This window comes from Podarcis erhardii (genome assembly GCF_964252035.2).
Source record: "Podarcis erhardii genome assembly, chromosome: 2".
In the NCBI taxonomy this organism is placed as follows: domain Eukaryota; kingdom Metazoa; phylum Chordata; class Lepidosauria; order Squamata; family Lacertidae; genus Podarcis; species Podarcis erhardii.
Genome location: NC_138498.1, coordinates 125916301 through 125935538, shown reverse-complemented (window position 1 = coordinate 125935538; position 19238 = coordinate 125916301). Strand labels below are relative to the sequence as shown.

General features: G+C 41.8%; 1 protein-coding gene across 1 annotated transcript in view; it reads right to left on the bottom strand.

Moving 5' to 3' along the window:
- Nucleotides 1–18255, bottom strand: part of RING1 (ring finger protein 1) — a 28184-nt gene extending 9929 nt beyond the window's left edge. The window contains exons 1-4 of the mRNA XM_081849341.1: nt 18167–18255; nt 17178–17338; nt 15516–15731; nt 13943–14239 (exon numbers count right to left, since the gene is read on the bottom strand). Of these exons, the coding sequence (XP_081705467.1) occupies nt 13943–14239; nt 15516–15731; nt 17178–17338; nt 18167–18244 (752 nt within the window). The 5' untranslated portion in view covers nt 18245–18255. The remainder of the gene's footprint in view (nt 1–13942; nt 14240–15515; nt 15732–17177; nt 17339–18166) is intronic.
- Between the last annotated feature and the right edge of the window lie 983 nt (nt 18256–19238).

The following is a 19238-nucleotide window of genomic DNA, read 5'->3' as shown; positions in this document are numbered from 1 at the left end:
TGGGTGTAATCTTCGATACCTCCCTCTCTATGGAGGCGCAGATTGCAGCTATAACAAAGGCGGCATTTTTTCATCTCCGCCAAGCTAAGCAGTTGGCTCCTTACCTCTCTCGCCCTGACCTAGCCACTGTGATCCACGCGACGGTCACCTCCAGACTGGATTATTGTAACTCGCTCTACGTGGGGCTGCCCTTGAGACTGACCCAGAAACTCCAACGGGTGCAGAATGCCGCAGCGAGACTCCTTACGGGGTCTTCGCTTAGAGATCACATTCATCCGGTGCTATACAAGCTGCACTGGCTCCCGGTGGAGTACAGGATCAGGTTTAAGGTGCTGGTTTTAACCTTCAAAGCCCTATACGGCCTAGGGCCCTCGTACCTACGGGACCGCCTCTCCTGGTATGCCCCACAGAGGAACTTACGGTCTTCAAATAAAAACACCTTGAAGGTCCCAAGCCACAGAGAGGTTAGGCTGGCCTCAACCAGAGCCAGGGCTTTTTCGGCTGCGGCTCCAACCTGGTGGAACGCTCTGTCACAAGAGACAAGGGCCCTGCAGGACTTGACATCTTTCCGCAGGGCCTGCAAGACAGAGCTGTTCCACCTGGCCTTTTGTTAGGGCGCAGCCTGACTCCCTCCTTTGGCAATCTTTTCAAGACTTTAGCTTATGGTTGCCATTAATTTTGTTTTTAACTCATTTTTATAATGTTTTATAATGTTGTATTGTTTTAGTGTTGTTAGCCGCCCTGAGCCCGGCTTCGGCTGGGGAGGGCGGGATATAAATAAAATTTATTATTATTATTATTATTATTTAGTTTTAAAAAGGTGAGAGGTGAAGCTGTGATGTTTTGAAGCACAACTGGTAATATCAAGCATTTGAGTGATTACAGTGTTTATCATTTTGTCTACTATTTAAAAATCAGACAAATACATATGGGCCTTGACCAATCCTGTAAATAAAGGGGCAGGAAAATTTTTGTCTGCAAATGGTAAGGCCGAAAACTTAGAATGTTAAAAAATAATAATTAAAAATTCCTATGAATTCTGACTCTCTGGCCATTTTCCCATATATAAGGGCGCGGCATTGTTCCACGAATGGCCAGAGGGATATTAGCCCTTTCCTGTACATAAAGGAAGCAGTCGCTTTGCTTGGGCTGAAATTGCTAGCTTTTGTTGGTGAATACTTCAATTGCTGAGTTTCTCTTTTTTGTTTTAAATCTAACCCTCTTTTAAAATCTACTCCTTACTCTTCCCTTATTCAAATTCTAATTTTGCCAAAAGATGCAACATTTCAATAGTAAAAAAGATTTGCTGAGACATGAACTCCGCACATGCACAGAGACTAGATCAGCTTAAAAAAAAAAAAAAAGATAGGAAAAGGAGAGAGAGAGAGAGGAAGGAGGGGGAACTGTAGAGGGGGGGAGAGGAGGTTTATGTAAAACTTGGAACCATTGAGAGAAATCACCCTTAATGTGTCCCAAGTTTGAAATCTTAACATGCCAAATTCTTTTCACAGGTAAATATCAAAGAATTCCACCTCTCAATGGGATTTAAATCACAGACTTTGTTTGTGTGCATTTTAGGAACAGCATTTCCTGACAGGCTTCTCACATGAAATAATTTTCCCTTTTAACAGGATATGTGAACCCCGATAACAAAGTGTTTGTCCCTTTTTTCTCCCACAACAACTTTCTTTCTGTTCTGTGAAATCCCTGCTGTATTAACTTTCTTTCTGTTCTGTGAAATCCCTGCTGTATTAGTGACTTCCATCTCTTCGTGGCTTTGACACTTTTAAAGTTACAAATAATCTGTTTCCATTTATTTAATCCGTTTTTCCATGATGTCTATGAAATTAATCGAAGCATCACCAAACATTGTTTGTGGAATGGTATTTGTTTACCTTTTGCCTGAGCATTTCTTATTAATTCTGTCATTTTGGCTAGTTCAAGGTACTTGCACAACTTTAAATTGCCATTAAGTCATTTTCCAGTATTTTGCTATTAACATTCTAGCCGATGTTGTCACATCAAGAAACACTCTTTTATTTTCATTGTTACTTCAGACTTCTTAAAATTCTGTGTCTTAGCATTTATTTATTTTGGTTCCTCATAGGTCATTGTGTGTGTGTGTGTGTGTGTGTGTGTGTTTTATTATTATTTTAACTGTGTCTTTTAAGTCCACCCTGCCCTTACAGGATATCACTTCTACAAGTGTGTTACTACAGTTCCAATGAAAGGCTTCACCACCACAACAGAAGACACCAAAGTTTCAAAGTGGCCACAGCTATCTCTTTCAAAGGATATAGACTGCGGGGGGAGTGGGGCTGACAAAGGGGGGTGGAGTTGAATTACAAGGACATTTTCTGACTTTTGAACCTCAAGATACATAAAATATCCCAATTGTCTCAAGATATGCAACTGATATTTAATTAGTTTGTTTTGTATTATGTGTTATTACGTAGGAATGTTGAAATGTGTCTGACAGTGTGTCATTTCCACAAATGGGGGGGCTATTTTGTGGCTATTTTTTGTGTGTAAGTGTTTTATGTCTAATGTCTTACTCCTTACACCCCAGTGGAGGATCCTCATACATTTTATGCCTTTTAACAGATCAGGCTATTATGTAGTCCAATGTTTTAGACTTAGATAAATTTATAACCATATTTCGTTGTTTCACCTGGCACTCTGCCAACTTCCCTACCCATTTTAAAATGTGCTAAAACTCACTTTACCAAGGAGAAGCTTCAGGATGGTGTATATGCTTTGGTTTAGCCGGAATAATCCCTTATAGAGTTAAATTGACTTATTTGGAGAAATGCCCCTTAAGAATGGTTTTGCTTTAATAGATTGGTTGAAAAGTTGAGAACCATGGGGCAAGATAAATTCAAATTGGACTCAGTTTGAATTGGGCAAGTGTATCCAGGCTGCAATTAGCTTTTGGTCCTTAAAGTGCAAGTGAGCAACTTCCCATGACTGCAAGACCAATAATAATAAATAATAATAATAATAATAAATTTTTCACGATTAGACCAAATATGGATTTCGAACGAACTGTCTCCAAGAGTGAAAAAAGTCGAAATTCAAGCTAAAGTTTTATCGGATCATAACCCAATTGAAATGGAGATGAAAGGAGTGGAAGGACGAATCTTTAGATGGAGATTAAATGATAATTTATGGGATGACCAAAAATTTGTGGAAAAAATTCGGAAAAGACTAGGGGAATACTTTCTGGATAATCTCGATAAGGGGGTGAAAACAAGCACGGTATGGGATGCAAGTAAGGCTGTAATGAGGGGTCTCTTTATCCAGCAAAATGTCGTGAAAAAAAAGAACAGAGAAAAGAGGTTAAAAGAGATCTTGAGACAGATTACAGATAATGAGCAGAAACTGACTAAAAAGCCGAACAATGAAAAGATACTACAGGAAATAAAGTCCCTCCAAACACAAGTTGCAACTATAATAAATAAGGAGGTCGAGTGGAATATTAAATGGTTAAGACAAAAAAACTTTGAATTTGCCAATAAATCTGGTAAGTGGCTTGCGTGGCAAGTCAAAAAGAGGAAGGAGCAAAATACAATCAATAAAATAGTAATAAATGGAGAAGAAACAACTGACCCGAAAAAAATTAGAAAAGGGTTTGTGGACTTTTATGAACAGCTCTACAGAAACAAAGAAAGGAACAATAAGAAAAAGATAGAAAAATACTTAAAAAATAAGGGGACGAAGAAGATCTCACCAGAGGAAAAAGATCAGTTGAATGCCCCAATTTGCAGTATAGAGATAGAAGAGGTGATAAAAGAATTAAAAAGAGGGAAGGCACCGGGTCCAGACGGGTTTACATCGAGTTATTATAAGGAAATGAAAGGTACGCTGTTAACACCACTAACCGAAGTAATGAACAACATTCTTAAAGAAAGAGACATGCCCGCTTCGTGGAAAGAGGCCTTCATAACAATCATCCCAAAACAAGATTCGGACCTAACTCAAATTAAGAACTACAGACCCATTTCCTTATTAAACACGGATTACAAGATCTTTGCGAGTATCTTAGCCAAAAGACTAAAAAAGATATTATTAAAAAAGATACATGAAGATCAGACGGGCTTTCTCCCGGGTAGGTTAATAAGAAATAATACAAGATCTATAATAAATCTTATTGAATATTTATCAGATAGAATTGACAAACCAGCTAGTTTAATCTTCATAGACGCGGAGAAAGCTTTTGATAATGTGATCTGGGACTTCATGCTTAAGAATTTGGAAGTAATGGAGGTGGGACAGGAGTTCTTAAATGGTATAGAAGCAATTTACACGGAGCAGAAGGCAAGATTGATAATTAATGGAGTTACCACTGAGGACATAAAAATTGGTAAGGGAACGAGGCAGGGCTGTCCGCTCTCACCGCTGCTCTTTATAGTGGTCCTGGAAGTGCTGTTGAATGCGATAAGGCAAAATAAACAAATTAAAGGGATAATGTTAGGATCAAATGAGTATAAAGTCAAGGCTTATGCAGATGATGTGGTTTTTACGGTGGAAGAACCTATAGAAAGTATAAGGGCAATTCTGGACGAAACGGAGGAATTCGGGAAACTGGCAGGATTTAAACTGAATAAGAGTAAGACAAAAATGATTGTTAAAAACTTGGATCAGGACAAGATTGAATCAGTGCAACAACAAACTGGAATAGAAATCGTTAAAAAGGTAAAGTATTTAGGAATCTGGATTACTAACAAAAATATAGACTTATATCAAAATAATTACGTCCCGACTTGGAATAAAATCAAAAAAGATCTAGAGGTCTGGTCCAGGCTGAAATTATCATTTTGGGGGAGAATATCGATGGTCAAAATGATGCTGCTACCCAAGTTGTTATTTCTGTTTCAAACCTTACCCATATTAAAAGGAACAAAAATTTTTAAAGAATGGCAAAAAGCCATCTCTAGATATGTCTGGGAAGGGAAGAAGCCCAGAATTAAATTTAAGTTGTTGACGGATGCTATAGAGAGAGGGGGCTTCGCTCTACCCGACATGAGATTTTACTATGAGGCGACATGTTTATGTTGGGTGAAAGATTGGGTTAGGCTGGAAAATAGAGAGTTATTGGATCTCGAGGGGTACAACAACAAATTTGGGTGGCATGCGTACCTATGGAAGGACAAGAAAAGGGTGCATAAAGGGTTTACCAGTCATATTTTTAAGGGCCCACTAATAGAGGTTTGGGATAGATATAAGGATATATTAGAACCAAGAATACCACACTGGCTTTCTCCCCAGGAGCTAATGGGTGTTAAGAAAGTCAATATGGAAGAAAAATGGGGGAAGTATGGAGAAATGGTTATAAATGAAGGTGGGAAGTGGAAAATTAAACCATACGAACAGGTTAAATCGCTTACACAGGGGTGGCTCCATTATTTTCAGATAAATGAGATGTTTAAAGTAGAGGTGAAGGAGAGGGGTTATGAAGAAAAAGAGTCAATATTTCAAAAAGAGATTATAAACAGTGAACAGAAAAACCTCTCAAAAATGTACAAAATACTTTTGGAGTGGCACACTAAGGATGAGGAGGTGAAGTCAGTGATGGTACAGTGGGCGAGGGATTTGGGGTATAACATTCAAATGGAAGACTGGGAAAAACTCTGGAAAGTGAATATAAAATTCACAGCCTGTATGTTGCTCAGGGAAAATGTGATGAAGATGCAGTACAGGTGGTATCTGACACCCGTAAAATTGGCAAAGATGTATGGGGCAGACAACAAGTGCTGGAAATGCAAACAGAAGGAAGGGACTTTTTACCATCTATGGTGGGAATGTAAGAAAGTTAAAAGTTTCTGGGAGGAAGTGTATAACGAACTGAAAAAGATGTTAGGTTATACTTTTGTTAAAAAACCAGAGGCCTTCTTACTCTGTATCCTGGGAAAAGATATTAGGAGAAAGGATTTCAAAATTTTTCTGTACGCGGTCACGGCGGCTAGAACCGTGCTTGCTCAGAGATGGAAACAGGAAGAAATGCCAACGGTGGCAGAGTGGAGAGTAAAATTAACAGAATATGCTGAGTTGGACAAACTAACAGGGAAAGTTAGATATTTAAAAGATCAAAACTTTATTGAAGACTGGGGTAAATTCGTAAGTTATCTGGAGAATAAATGTTCAGTTAATACAACGTTAGTGGCATTTAAAGAGGCTTTGTAAAGAGTTAACAAGTATTGTTCAACTGAAATAATGTAAAAAAGGAGGTACGAATGACAATATGAAAAGATGGGATGTGATTCTAAGATTAAAATATGAATGAATGCCAACATCGCTGAAGGAAGTCCAAAATGAGAAGAAATGTAGAAACTCGAATATCATGTATATATGTATATATGATTGAAAGCTTTTGTCTTGTGTTTTGTTTGTTTTTTCTTTTGTATGTGTATGAAAAATGAATAAAAAAATAATAAAAAAAAAACAAACATTGTTTGTGGAATGGTATTTGTTTACCTTTTGCCTGAGCATTTCTTATTAATTCTGTCATTTTGGCTAGTTCAAGGTACTTGCACAACTTTAAATTGCCATTAAGTCATTTTCCAGTATTTTGCTATTAACATTCTAGCCGATGTTGTCACATCAAGAAACACTCTTTTATTTTCATTGTTACTTCAGACTTCTTAAAATTCTGTGTCTTAGCATTTATTTATTTTGGTTCCTCATAGGTCATTGTGTGTGTGTGTGTGTGTGTGTGTGTGTGTTTTATTATTATTTTAACTGTGTCTTTTAAGTCCACCCTGCCCTTACAGGATATCACTTCTACAAGTGTGTTACTACAGTTCCAATGAAAGGCTTCACCACCACAACAGAAGACACCAAAGTTTCAAAGTGGCCACAGCTATCTCTTTCAAAGGATATAGACTGCGGGGGGAGTGGGGCTGACAAAGGGGGGTGGAGTTGAATTACAAGGACATTTTCTGACTTTTGAACCTCAAGATACATAAAATATCCCAATTGTCTCAAGATATGCAACTGATATTTAATTAGTTTGTTTTGTATTATGTGTTATTACGTAGGAATGTTGAAATGTGTCTGACAGTGTGTCATTTCCACAAATGGGGGGGCTATTTTGTGGCTATTTTTTGTGTGTAAGTGTTTTATGTCTAATGTCTTACTCCTTACACCCCAGTGGAGGATCCTCATACATTTTATGCCTTTTAACAGATCAGGCTATTATGTAGTCCAATGTTTTAGACTTAGATAAATTTATAACCATATTTCGTTGTTTCACCTGGCACTCTGCCAACTTCCCTACCCATTTTAAAATGTGCTAAAACTCACTTTACCAAGGAGAAGCTTCAGGATGGTGTATATGCTTTGGTTTAGCCGGAATAATCCCTTATAGAGTTAAATTGACTTATTTGGAGAAATGCCCCTTAAGAATGGTTTTGCTTTAATAGATTGGTTGAAAAGTTGAGAACCATGGGGCAAGATAAATTCAAATTGGACTCAGTTTGAATTGGGCAAGTGTATCCAGGCTGCAATTAGCTTTTGGTCCTTAAAGTGCAAGTGAGCAACTTCCCATGACTGCAAGACCAATAATAATAAATAATAATAATAATAATAAATTTTTCACGATTAGACCAAATATGGATTTCGAACGAACTGTCTCCAAGAGTGAAAAAAGTCGAAATTCAAGCTAAAGTTTTATCGGATCATAACCCAATTGAAATGGAGATGAAAGGAGTGGAAGGACGAATCTTTAGATGGAGATTAAATGATAATTTATGGGATGACCAAAAATTTGTGGAAAAAATTCGGAAAAGACTAGGGGAATACTTTCTGGATAATCTCGATAAGGGGGTGAAAACAAGCACGGTATGGGATGCAAGTAAGGCTGTAATGAGGGGTCTCTTTATCCAGCAAAATGTCGTGAAAAAAAAGAACAGAGAAAAGAGGTTAAAAGAGATCTTGAGACAGATTACAGATAATGAGCAGAAACTGACTAAAAAGCCGAACAATGAAAAGATACTACAGGAAATAAAGTCCCTCCAAACACAAGTTGCAACTATAATAAATAAGGAGGTCGAGTGGAATATTAAATGGTTAAGACAAAAAAACTTTGAATTTGCCAATAAATCTGGTAAGTGGCTTGCGTGGCAAGTCAAAAAGAGGAAGGAGCAAAATACAATCAATAAAATAGTAATAAATGGAGAAGAAACAACTGACCCGAAAAAAATTAGAAAAGGGTTTGTGGACTTTTATGAACAGCTCTACAGAAACAAAGAAAGGAACAATAAGAAAAAGATAGAAAAATACTTAAAAAATAAGGGGACGAAGAAGATCTCACCAGAGGAAAAAGATCAGTTGAATGCCCCAATTTGCAGTATAGAGATAGAAGAGGTGATAAAAGAATTAAAAAGAGGGAAGGCACCGGGTCCAGACGGGTTTACATCGAGTTATTATAAGGAAATGAAAGGTACGCTGTTAACACCACTAACCGAAGTAATGAACAACATTCTTAAAGAAAGAGACATGCCCGCTTCGTGGAAAGAGGCCTTCATAACAATCATCCCAAAACAAGATTCGGACCTAACTCAAATTAAGAACTACAGACCCATTTCCTTATTAAACACGGATTACAAGATCTTTGCGAGTATCTTAGCCAAAAGACTAAAAAAGATATTATTAAAAAAGATACATGAAGATCAGACGGGCTTTCTCCCGGGTAGGTTAATAAGAAATAATACAAGATCTATAATAAATCTTATTGAATATTTATCAGATAGAATTGACAAACCAGCTAGTTTAATCTTCATAGACGCGGAGAAAGCTTTTGATAATGTGATCTGGGACTTCATGCTTAAGAATTTGGAAGTAATGGAGGTGGGACAGGAGTTCTTAAATGGTATAGAAGCAATTTACACGGAGCAGAAGGCAAGATTGATAATTAATGGAGTTACCACTGAGGACATAAAAATTGGTAAGGGAACGAGGCAGGGCTGTCCGCTCTCACCGCTGCTCTTTATAGTGGTCCTGGAAGTGCTGTTGAATGCGATAAGGCAAAATAAACAAATTAAAGGGATAATGTTAGGATCAAATGAGTATAAAGTCAAGGCTTATGCAGATGATGTGGTTTTTACGGTGGAAGAACCTATAGAAAGTATAAGGGCAATTCTGGACGAAACGGAGGAATTCGGGAAACTGGCAGGATTTAAACTGAATAAGAGTAAGACAAAAATGATTGTTAAAAACTTGGATCAGGACAAGATTGAATCAGTGCAACAACAAACTGGAATAGAAATCGTTAAAAAGGTAAAGTATTTAGGAATCTGGATTACTAACAAAAATATAGACTTATATCAAAATAATTACGTCCCGACTTGGAATAAAATCAAAAAAGATCTAGAGGTCTGGTCCAGGCTGAAATTATCATTTTGGGGGAGAATATCGATGGTCAAAATGATGCTGCTACCCAAGTTGTTATTTCTGTTTCAAACCTTACCCATATTAAAAGGAACAAAAATTTTTAAAGAATGGCAAAAAGCCATCTCTAGATATGTCTGGGAAGGGAAGAAGCCCAGAATTAAATTTAAGTTGTTGACGGATGCTATAGAGAGAGGGGGCTTCGCTCTACCCGACATGAGATTTTACTATGAGGCGACATGTTTATGTTGGGTGAAAGATTGGGTTAGGCTGGAAAATAGAGAGTTATTGGATCTCGAGGGGTACAACAACAAATTTGGGTGGCATGCGTACCTATGGAAGGACAAGAAAAGGGTGCATAAAGGGTTTACCAGTCATATTTTTAAGGGCCCACTAATAGAGGTTTGGGATAGATATAAGGATATATTAGAACCAAGAATACCACACTGGCTTTCTCCCCAGGAGCTAATGGGTGTTAAGAAAGTCAATATGGAAGAAAAATGGGGGAAGTATGGAGAAATGGTTATAAATGAAGGTGGGAAGTGGAAAATTAAACCATACGAACAGGTTAAATCGCTTACACAGGGGTGGCTCCATTATTTTCAGATAAATGAGATGTTTAAAGTAGAGGTGAAGGAGAGGGGTTATGAAGAAAAAGAGTCAATATTTCAAAAAGAGATTATAAACAGTGAACAGAAAAACCTCTCAAAAATGTACAAAATACTTTTGGAGTGGCACACTAAGGATGAGGAGGTGAAGTCAGTGATGGTACAGTGGGCGAGGGATTTGGGGTATAACATTCAAATGGAAGACTGGGAAAAACTCTGGAAAGTGAATATAAAATTCACAGCCTGTATGTTGCTCAGGGAAAATGTGATGAAGATGCAGTACAGGTGGTATCTGACACCCGTAAAATTGGCAAAGATGTATGGGGCAGACAACAAGTGCTGGAAATGCAAACAGAAGGAAGGGACTTTTTACCATCTATGGTGGGAATGTAAGAAAGTTAAAAGTTTCTGGGAGGAAGTGTATAACGAACTGAAAAAGATGTTAGGTTATACTTTTGTTAAAAAACCAGAGGCCTTCTTACTCTGTATCCTGGGAAAAGATATTAGGAGAAAGGATTTCAAAATTTTTCTGTACGCGGTCACGGCGGCTAGAACCGTGCTTGCTCAGAGATGGAAACAGGAAGAAATGCCAACGGTGGCAGAGTGGAGAGTAAAATTAACAGAATATGCTGAGTTGGACAAACTAACAGGGAAAGTTAGATATTTAAAAGATCAAAACTTTATTGAAGACTGGGGTAAATTCGTAAGTTATCTGGAGAATAAATGTTCAGTTAATACAACGTTAGTGGCATTTAAAGAGGCTTTGTAAAGAGTTAACAAGTATTGTTCAACTGAAATAATGTAAAAAAGGAGGTACGAATGACAATATGAAAAGATGGGATGTGATTCTAAGATTAAAATATGAATGAATGCCAACATCGCTGAAGGAAGTCCAAAATGAGAAGAAATGTAGAAACTCGAATATCATGTATATATGTATATATGATTGAAAGCTTTTGTCTTGTGTTTTGTTTGTTTTTTCTTTTGTATGTGTATGAAAAATGAATAAAAAAATAATAAAAAAAAAACAAACATTGTTTGTGGAATGGTATTTGTTTACCTTTTGCCTGAGCATTTCTTATTAATTCTGTCATTTTGGCTAGTTCAAGGTACTTGCACAACTTTAAATTGCCATTAAGTCATTTTCCAGTATTTTGCTATTAACATTCTAGCCGATGTTGTCACATCAAGAAACACTCTTTTATTTTCATTGTTACTTCAGACTTCTTAAAATTCTGTGTCTTAGCATTTATTTATTTTGGTTCCTCATAGGTCATTGTGTGTGTGTGTGTGTGTGTGTGTGTGTGTTTTATTATTATTTTAACTGTGTCTTTTAAGTCCACCCTGCCCTTACAGGATATCACTTCTACAAGTGTGTTACTACAGTTCCAATGAAAGGCTTCACCACCACAACAGAAGACACCAAAGTTTCAAAGTGGCCACAGCTATCTCTTTCAAAGGATATAGACTGCGGGGGGAGTGGGGCTGACAAAGGGGGGTGGAGTTGAATTACAAGGACATTTTCTGACTTTTGAACCTCAAGATACATAAAATATCCCAATTGTCTCAAGATATGCAACTGATATTTAATTAGTTTGTTTTGTATTATGTGTTATTACGTAGGAATGTTGAAATGTGTCTGACAGTGTGTCATTTCCACAAATGGGGGGGCTATTTTGTGGCTATTTTTTGTGTGTAAGTGTTTTATGTCTAATGTCTTACTCCTTACACCCCAGTGGAGGATCCTCATACATTTTATGCCTTTTAACAGATCAGGCTATTATGTAGTCCAATGTTTTAGACTTAGATAAATTTATAACCATATTTCGTTGTTTCACCTGGCACTCTGCCAACTTCCCTACCCATTTTAAAATGTGCTAAAACTCACTTTACCAAGGAGAAGCTTCAGGATGGTGTATATGCTTTGGTTTAGCCGGAATAATCCCTTATAGAGTTAAATTGACTTATTTGGAGAAATGCCCCTTAAGAATGGTTTTGCTTTAATAGATTGGTTGAAAAGTTGAGAACCATGGGGCAAGATAAATTCAAATTGGACTCAGTTTGAATTGGGCAAGTGTATCCAGGCTGCAATTAGCTTTTGGTCCTTAAAGTGCAAGTGAGCAACTTCCCATGACTGCAAGACCAATAATAAAACCCCATAGGAAGCCAAGGCAAGGACATTTCCCTCAGGACGTGTCCAAACCTGTGGCAGCTGTGGTGAGTGCCAGGCAACATGGTTAATATGAAAGCCCTAAGTGGATTCACCAGGGATTGCCACTACTGTGAGACCACAGAAAAGCTACCTTGACACCTGAGAACACAAAAATGGCGGGGGACAAAGCAAACTGCATTTTTTTTCAGTCAGCAGTGGACCTTCCTGCTAAATGTAAAGCATAGACCACTATTGAACAAAATACAACAGGTGTCCTTTTATGCGATATCCTATATCCAGCTATCTGCACTACTATACTTGCAAATGGCCTTAAGAGGCATGATTTGCAAGTCCCCTTCAGGTTTGCACAAACCCACACATCTAGTACGATAGATACAAAGTTATTATTTAGTGCATATCTATATAACATAAACATACATTCTATTGGTCCGTGTTGCTCCCTCCTTTGTTGCCCTGCTCAACCCACCTCCTTTTCCATTAGGGCCTATTCCCACTCACACAGCACCCCTACCTTCACCGAGATTTAGGGTGCGGAGAAAAGATTTGCAAGTTCTTACAGAACTTTAATGCAAATCTATCTCCGAATGGGGGACTGTTACGGAAGGGGGGGGCATGTCTTATTCACCTTCTTCGCTACAATATATCTGCTCAATTTCTCTAGGACTCCATCACACCTCCCCTGTCCTCCATAATCCCTCAAGCAAGGTGTTAAGACCCTAATCCTGTCAAATCGCTCTGATCAGCCTTTCCTCCAGGCAATGTCAGGTGGCAGGCTATGCATATTTGGGACCATTGTTTTCTCATCCCCAGGAAGTGTTTATCTGTGCATATCTCCAGCTCTGCATATTCCCCCCTCCCTCCTCCATATGTTAATCTGTGTAACCCCTCCACCTTCCTGAAGTGCTGATCTGTGTAACCCCTCCACCTTCCTGAAGTGCTGATCTGTGTAACCCCCCACCTTCCTGAAGTGCTGATCTGTGTAACCCCACCTTTCTGTGATGTATTCATGACGTGTTTTGCACTGTATTCTGGGACATGGAGGGAGTTTCAAAAACTCATGTCACCCCTTTCTCACTGTTCAATCTCGCCTTGAACCTGTTGCGCAATAAACTTGGATCTTCTGCAGTTTGCTCCTGTCTCCGGCTGAGCTCATTTTCCTCCGCAGGGACCCACGGACTTAGTCCGATGAGCTGGGTGGCAGAGTAGCCTCGCACCCAGATTTTTGCCGTAACAACCTTCCCGCCTATTTTTCTACTTGCACTTTGACGTGCTTTCAAACTGCTAGGTTGGCAGCAGCAGGGACCGAGCAACGGGAGCTCACCCCGTCGTGGGATTCAAACCGCCGACCTTCTGATCAGCAAGTCCTAGGCTCTCTGGTTTAACCCACAGCGCCAACCGCACCCCATAACATGGGGATGAGCAGCTAATAAAAGTTTGGGGTCTCTCTTGGTCGGGGCTTCCATCTTGTTCCACCTTGTGGCAGGTGGGAGTCCTGTTGTGACAGTCTTCAATCAAGACCAAGCCTACTGATTGCTGTTTTGCTCTGGTCTTCCTGGCCGGTGTCCTTGTTTTTCCCCGTCGGATTTCTCCGTTAACATACCCCACCCATCTGGCTGGGCTTCCCCAGCCACCGGGAGAACCACCGGGGGTCCCTTCCAGCCCAATGACCCCCCAGCAACCTTTCCCAGTGCCCGAGGTGGCTTCCCACTGGGGTGTTTGTGCTCGCGAGCCCCCCTGGAAGGGTCAGGAGGGTTCCCCACTGCCCCCCACTCACCTGGTCTGGGCGTAGGCTCCCTTCTCCACCAGGACGGGGTGGGGCTGGAAGACCAATTCGATCTCGCTGCTGCCGGGCTCGGCCCCTGGCTCGGGGCTCCGGCGGCCCCCCTCGTGCGAGGTCTCCGGCTCGGCGCACGACTCGTCCGAGGCCCGGGAGCGCTTGCAGCTCGGCCCGGCCTCGATCTGGCTGGGGGCCGAGGCATTGCTGAGGTGGGAGCGGCTGTCGCAGTTGTCCTCCGCCCCGCTGAAGGTGGTGTTGTCCGACTCTTGGGGGTGCTTCCGGGCGCGCTGCCCCCTGGAGGAAAGAGGCGGGAGCGTCACACACCAACCGAATAAAACTAGCAAAAGCTCAGGCGGAACTCCCTGCCTCATGATTCCATTGTACAGTTATGGTTATGTTCCTTTCTACCCTGCCTCTTTCCCTGGCAGGGACTCAGGGCAGCTCAAGCCCAAAGCAGAAAGAGCTAAAAAAACATTGGGGTGGGAGGTAAAGGTAAAGGTACCCCTGCCCGTACGGGCCAGTCTTGACAGACTCTGGGGTTGTGCGCCCATCTCACTCAAGAGGCCAGGGGCCAGCGCTGTCCGGAGACACTTCCGGGTCACGTGGCCAGCGTGACAAAGCTGCATCTGGCATTTTCTTTTTAGAGAAAAAGCTATTAAACACGTGTGTGTGTGTGTGAGAGAGAGAGAGAGAGAGAGAGAGAGATTAAGAATACAGGTAATTACAATCAAAACATCACCACATGATCCCGCTTACAACGCCTTTAAAGAAATCTATGAATAATTATTATTATTGCTGCTGCTGCTACTGTTGCTAGCTGACATTCCAGACTAGATGAACCCTGGTGCGCGTTCCAAGCCTACCATCCCATGATTCTACATGTCTGGGTAATAATAATAATAATAATAATAATAATAATAATAATAATAATTCCTCTATTATTAGATTTCCTAAGCACCTCCTTTCGGCACTGGAACCCAGGGAAAGTGGCCTCAGCACAGAAATATTAAAATCAAGCAATTTACAGTCGGAAGCAGAAGAAGTCGAGTTTCTTGGCAGAAAACACACCTAATAATCTTCACTCCAGACAGTGAAGATTATTGCGTTGCAGTAGTCCAAGCGGGAGATAACCAGAGCATGCACCACTCTGGCGAGACAGTCTGCAGGCAGATAGGGTCTCATCCTGCGTACCAGGTAGAGTTGGTAGACAGCTGTCCTGGACACAGAATTGACCTGCGCCTCCATGGACAGCTGTGAGTTCAGAATGACCCCCAGGCTGCGCACCTGGTCCTTCAGAGGCACAGTTACCCCATTCAGGACCAGGGAGTCCTCCACACCTGCCCGCCTCCTGTCCCCAAAGAACAGTACATTTGTCTTGTCAGGATTCAACCTCAATCTGTTACCCACAATCCATCCTCCAACCGCCTCCAGACATGTGGTCCCAAATAACAAGGTTGTGCTGGGAAGACCCAGAGGAGATCCGAAAGGGATCTGGCTGCGAATCTCGAGAGGATGTGGATCTCTCTCGGGGTCAGAGTGGGAGACCCCCCCCCTTCCTGAGCCCCCGTACCTGTTCATGGCCTGCATCTTGAGCCCCTCCTCCATGCTGCTCCGCAGGGCCTGCTGGTTGTGCAGGCGGTTGAGCTTGGCCAAGACCCGGTCTTGGTGCGCCTCGTACTCGTCCCGGCTGGGGTAGATCTTGGAGATGAGGGCGTCAAAGTTCGGGTCGGGGCGCAGGGAGCGCTTGGAGACCAGCTTCTTTCGGCAGGTCGGACACTCCTTGTTCCTGCGGCGGAGGAAACCGGGAAACCAAAATCAAGGTGTGGGCCGAGCGTGAGGAAGCAGCAGGAAAGGGTTGCGGGGCTGCAGCGCTTGGAACTCCTTGCTTTAGAGAGCGTAGGACTTGAACCCGTGGCTTCGAGTTAAAAGAAAGGGGATTTTCTTTTCTTTTTTTCCTTTCTCCTTCTGTGTTGGAACTCCTATTTGGGGACTTCCCTGGCTTTTTTCTGGCCCACGTAGGACCAGTCTGGATAGTTAGCCTTGGTGAAGACTTGACGTCTTCATCCCCAAAAAGTTTTTGATTGAGTTTCACTGAAATGAGGCTGCATTTTAATGTTTTAATGTTGTATTTTAATTTTGTTTTTTAAGCTGTATTCTAATCAATTGTTTTTATATTTGGTGTTAGCCGCCCTGAGCGCGCGGTCTTGGCTGGGCAGGGTATAAATTAAATTTATTATTATTATTATTATTATTATTATTATTATTATTATTATTATTACGCAACATCAGGAAAAAACTTTTCTGGTGGTAAGAGCTGCTGCTTCCCCTTGCTTTGTGCCGCGTGCGTGAGATGAATAAACACCCAGCAATAAAAGATAATGGGAGAGGATTTATCCCAGCAAATTATTTGTCAAAATTACAAATACCCAAATACAGACAGTCATTTACCCTCGCTAGGGCAGGGCAGACTCGAGGGTAAACCATAATACGCGGAACGAGACTGCCCCTGCGGTTGGATGGAGGTGGAAACTGTCGTGCCTTGTTACGCTGCCGTTTCTACGGGGAGATACGCTCGGTTTTTATGAAAAATCTCCAAATGAATCCGAACTTGAATGTCTAAAATCCCTGGTAGGGGACAAGGATCCTGAGGTCACGTTACGGGTGGCCAAATTCTGTGCGCTTGCCATAAAACTTGGGGAACAAGCTGCGCTATCATAATGATTGAGGCCTTAAATGGTAATTTTAGGTTATATGTTAGAGACTAAGTTTTAATTTGCAGTGGACGCTCGGGTTGCGAATGTGATCTGTGTGGGATGCATGTTTGCAACCTGCAGTGGCACCTCTGCGCTCGCACGGGTTGTGATTCGGCGCTTCCGCACATGTGCAAAGCGCAATTTAGCGCATCTGTGCATGTGTGACCCCCGAAACCCGGAAGTAACCCGTTCCAGTACTTCCAGGTTTCGGAGGGTCTGTAACCTGAAAAAACACAACCCAAAGTATCTGTAACCCAAGGTATGACTGTATATATATATTTTTAACTGTTGCTTCAAGAGAAATGCAACTGTCAGGCACGGATTTCGGACCAGGTACCCATTTGTAGTCGGGCCAGATTCACAACTAACCCCAGACAGCTTGGGACCAGCTCACTTGCGGGAACTCGGGACGGGCCTTCCTGGGACCTGCCTCTCTGCCGCCCCCCTGAATGCCACCCCCCCCCCCGGGCCCCACGCACCCGCTCCGCAGGGCCGTCACGATGCAGTCGGAGCAGAATCGGTGCAGGCACTCCTTTGTGGTCATGGTGTGCTTGAGCATGTCAAGGCAGATGGGGCACATCAGCTCGCTGTGGAGGCTTCGTGGGGAGACGGCAATCTCTGTCCCGTCCATCACGGCCTCCTGAAAAAGAGAGAGCTTCCTCGCTGAGCAAAATGGGAGCAAAATGGGAGTGTGGCTGGCCTTGCAGCGGGTTGAGCTAGATGACCGCTGGGGTCCCCCCCCAGCTCAACAATTCTACAATTCAGCTGAGATTCCAACACTACAATTCTATGATTCCAGAAGCCCAGCGGCAACCACCCCAGTTTTTTTTGCTGGAAAAGCTTGGGAATCTATTATTATGAATCTATTCATGCCAAAGCATTTGCGAACCGCTTGATTTAATGCTTCCAAAATCTCCAGGCAGCAGACAGCAAAGAAACGATCAGCACGAGCGCAAAAATGCAACAGAGAATGAGTGAAAAAACCAAAACAGCAGTGCAGAGAGAAATAAGTATAAACAAAGGATTTGGACAAGTCAGAGAGACTTGTCGGTTTCCTACACACAAACGCCCAGGGCAGCGTACAACTTATTAAATAGTGTAGAAGCTCTTAAAGGTAAGAAGGAATAAAACTTCTTAGCGGGAAGCACATTAGTGCAAGATGCCCTGCGAATTGTGTTTATTCCTCTAGCAAAGTACAAATAAATACCTAGAAGAAAACAAACGGAAGGCAATTTTTAATTTTTTTTACAAAAACTCCTACCGCCGCAGCTACCGAATTTGTGATCCCCTTAAATCTGGAACCTGGAGAGAGACTTAGAAGATCTTCCCACTAGACCTGGATATTTGAGGGGCGGGGAAGGTCAAGAGAAAGGGGGCACTTCCAAGGTCCCTCGCGGCCCCTGCCCCAAACCAGGCCCACCCCCCTGGCGTCAGGCCTGCTCTTCCTCCTCCTCCTCCTCCTCCTCACCTGCGGCGTCCGGTGAAGTTCGTACAGGCTGAGCTCCCAGTTCTTGCTGGCACTCTGCACGTTGGCCGGCGTCGCCATGGCGGGCTGCAGGGTTCAAGGCAGGAAAGAAGAGAAGCGCAGTTTAAATTCTCAGAGAACCGCCAGGTCGGAAGGGGACCCGAGGGTCATCCAGTCCAACCCCGGCCCTGCGAGAGCCCAGCCCTGTCCGTTCTCCCAGGGGCCAACCGGGTGCCCCAAACAGGAAGAAGAAGCCCAGAAGTGGATTATTGGGACGTCTTTAAAGATTATTATCTTTAAAGACGTCCCAATCAGACTACTTAAACGTAGAGATTCTTATAAATTGTTGGTGCAGGCACTGAAGAAAAATAAAATAGAATTTAGATGGGAATTCCCGGAAGGGTTATCCTTTATATATAGAGGCAAAAAGCATAAGCTATCAAACCAGGAGGAAACCGGGAAATTCTTGAGGAAATATAAAGAATTAAGGGTGGAGATGAATGGAGGGGGGGGAGCGGAAGGAGGAGTTTCAGGAGAATCTGAATCAAAAGAAGAGGAGGGAGGGGGAGGGAGTGGACCGGACGAAGAGACAGAAGGAGAGCCAGAAGAGGAAGATCCAGGAAATTGATAAAGATAAGGAAAATTTAAGGGAGTAATAGAAACAATGGGGGTTAAAAATCAGGAGTTGGAATATTAATGGGATGAACGACAAAAAAAAGAGGAATAAAATTGAACAATATCTGAAAAAGAAAAATCTAGATATTATTTGTCTCCAAGAAACGCACGTAGCAAGAAGGCACAGGAAAATACTAATCAATAGGAGGTTAGGAAATGAATTTGAGTCTTTGGATAAAGAGAAGAAAAGAGGGGTGGTCTTTTATATTAAAAATAAGATTGAGGCTAAACCAATATTTAAAGACGAAGAGGGCAGAATAATAGGGGTCCGTATCAATTGGCAAGGAGAAAATTTGGTGGTAATTGGGGTATATGCCCCAAATGATAACAAGTCGGAATTTTTTAAAAAATTGGAAGAGAAAATTTGTGAATTTGTTGATCAGAAAATTATTCTAATGGG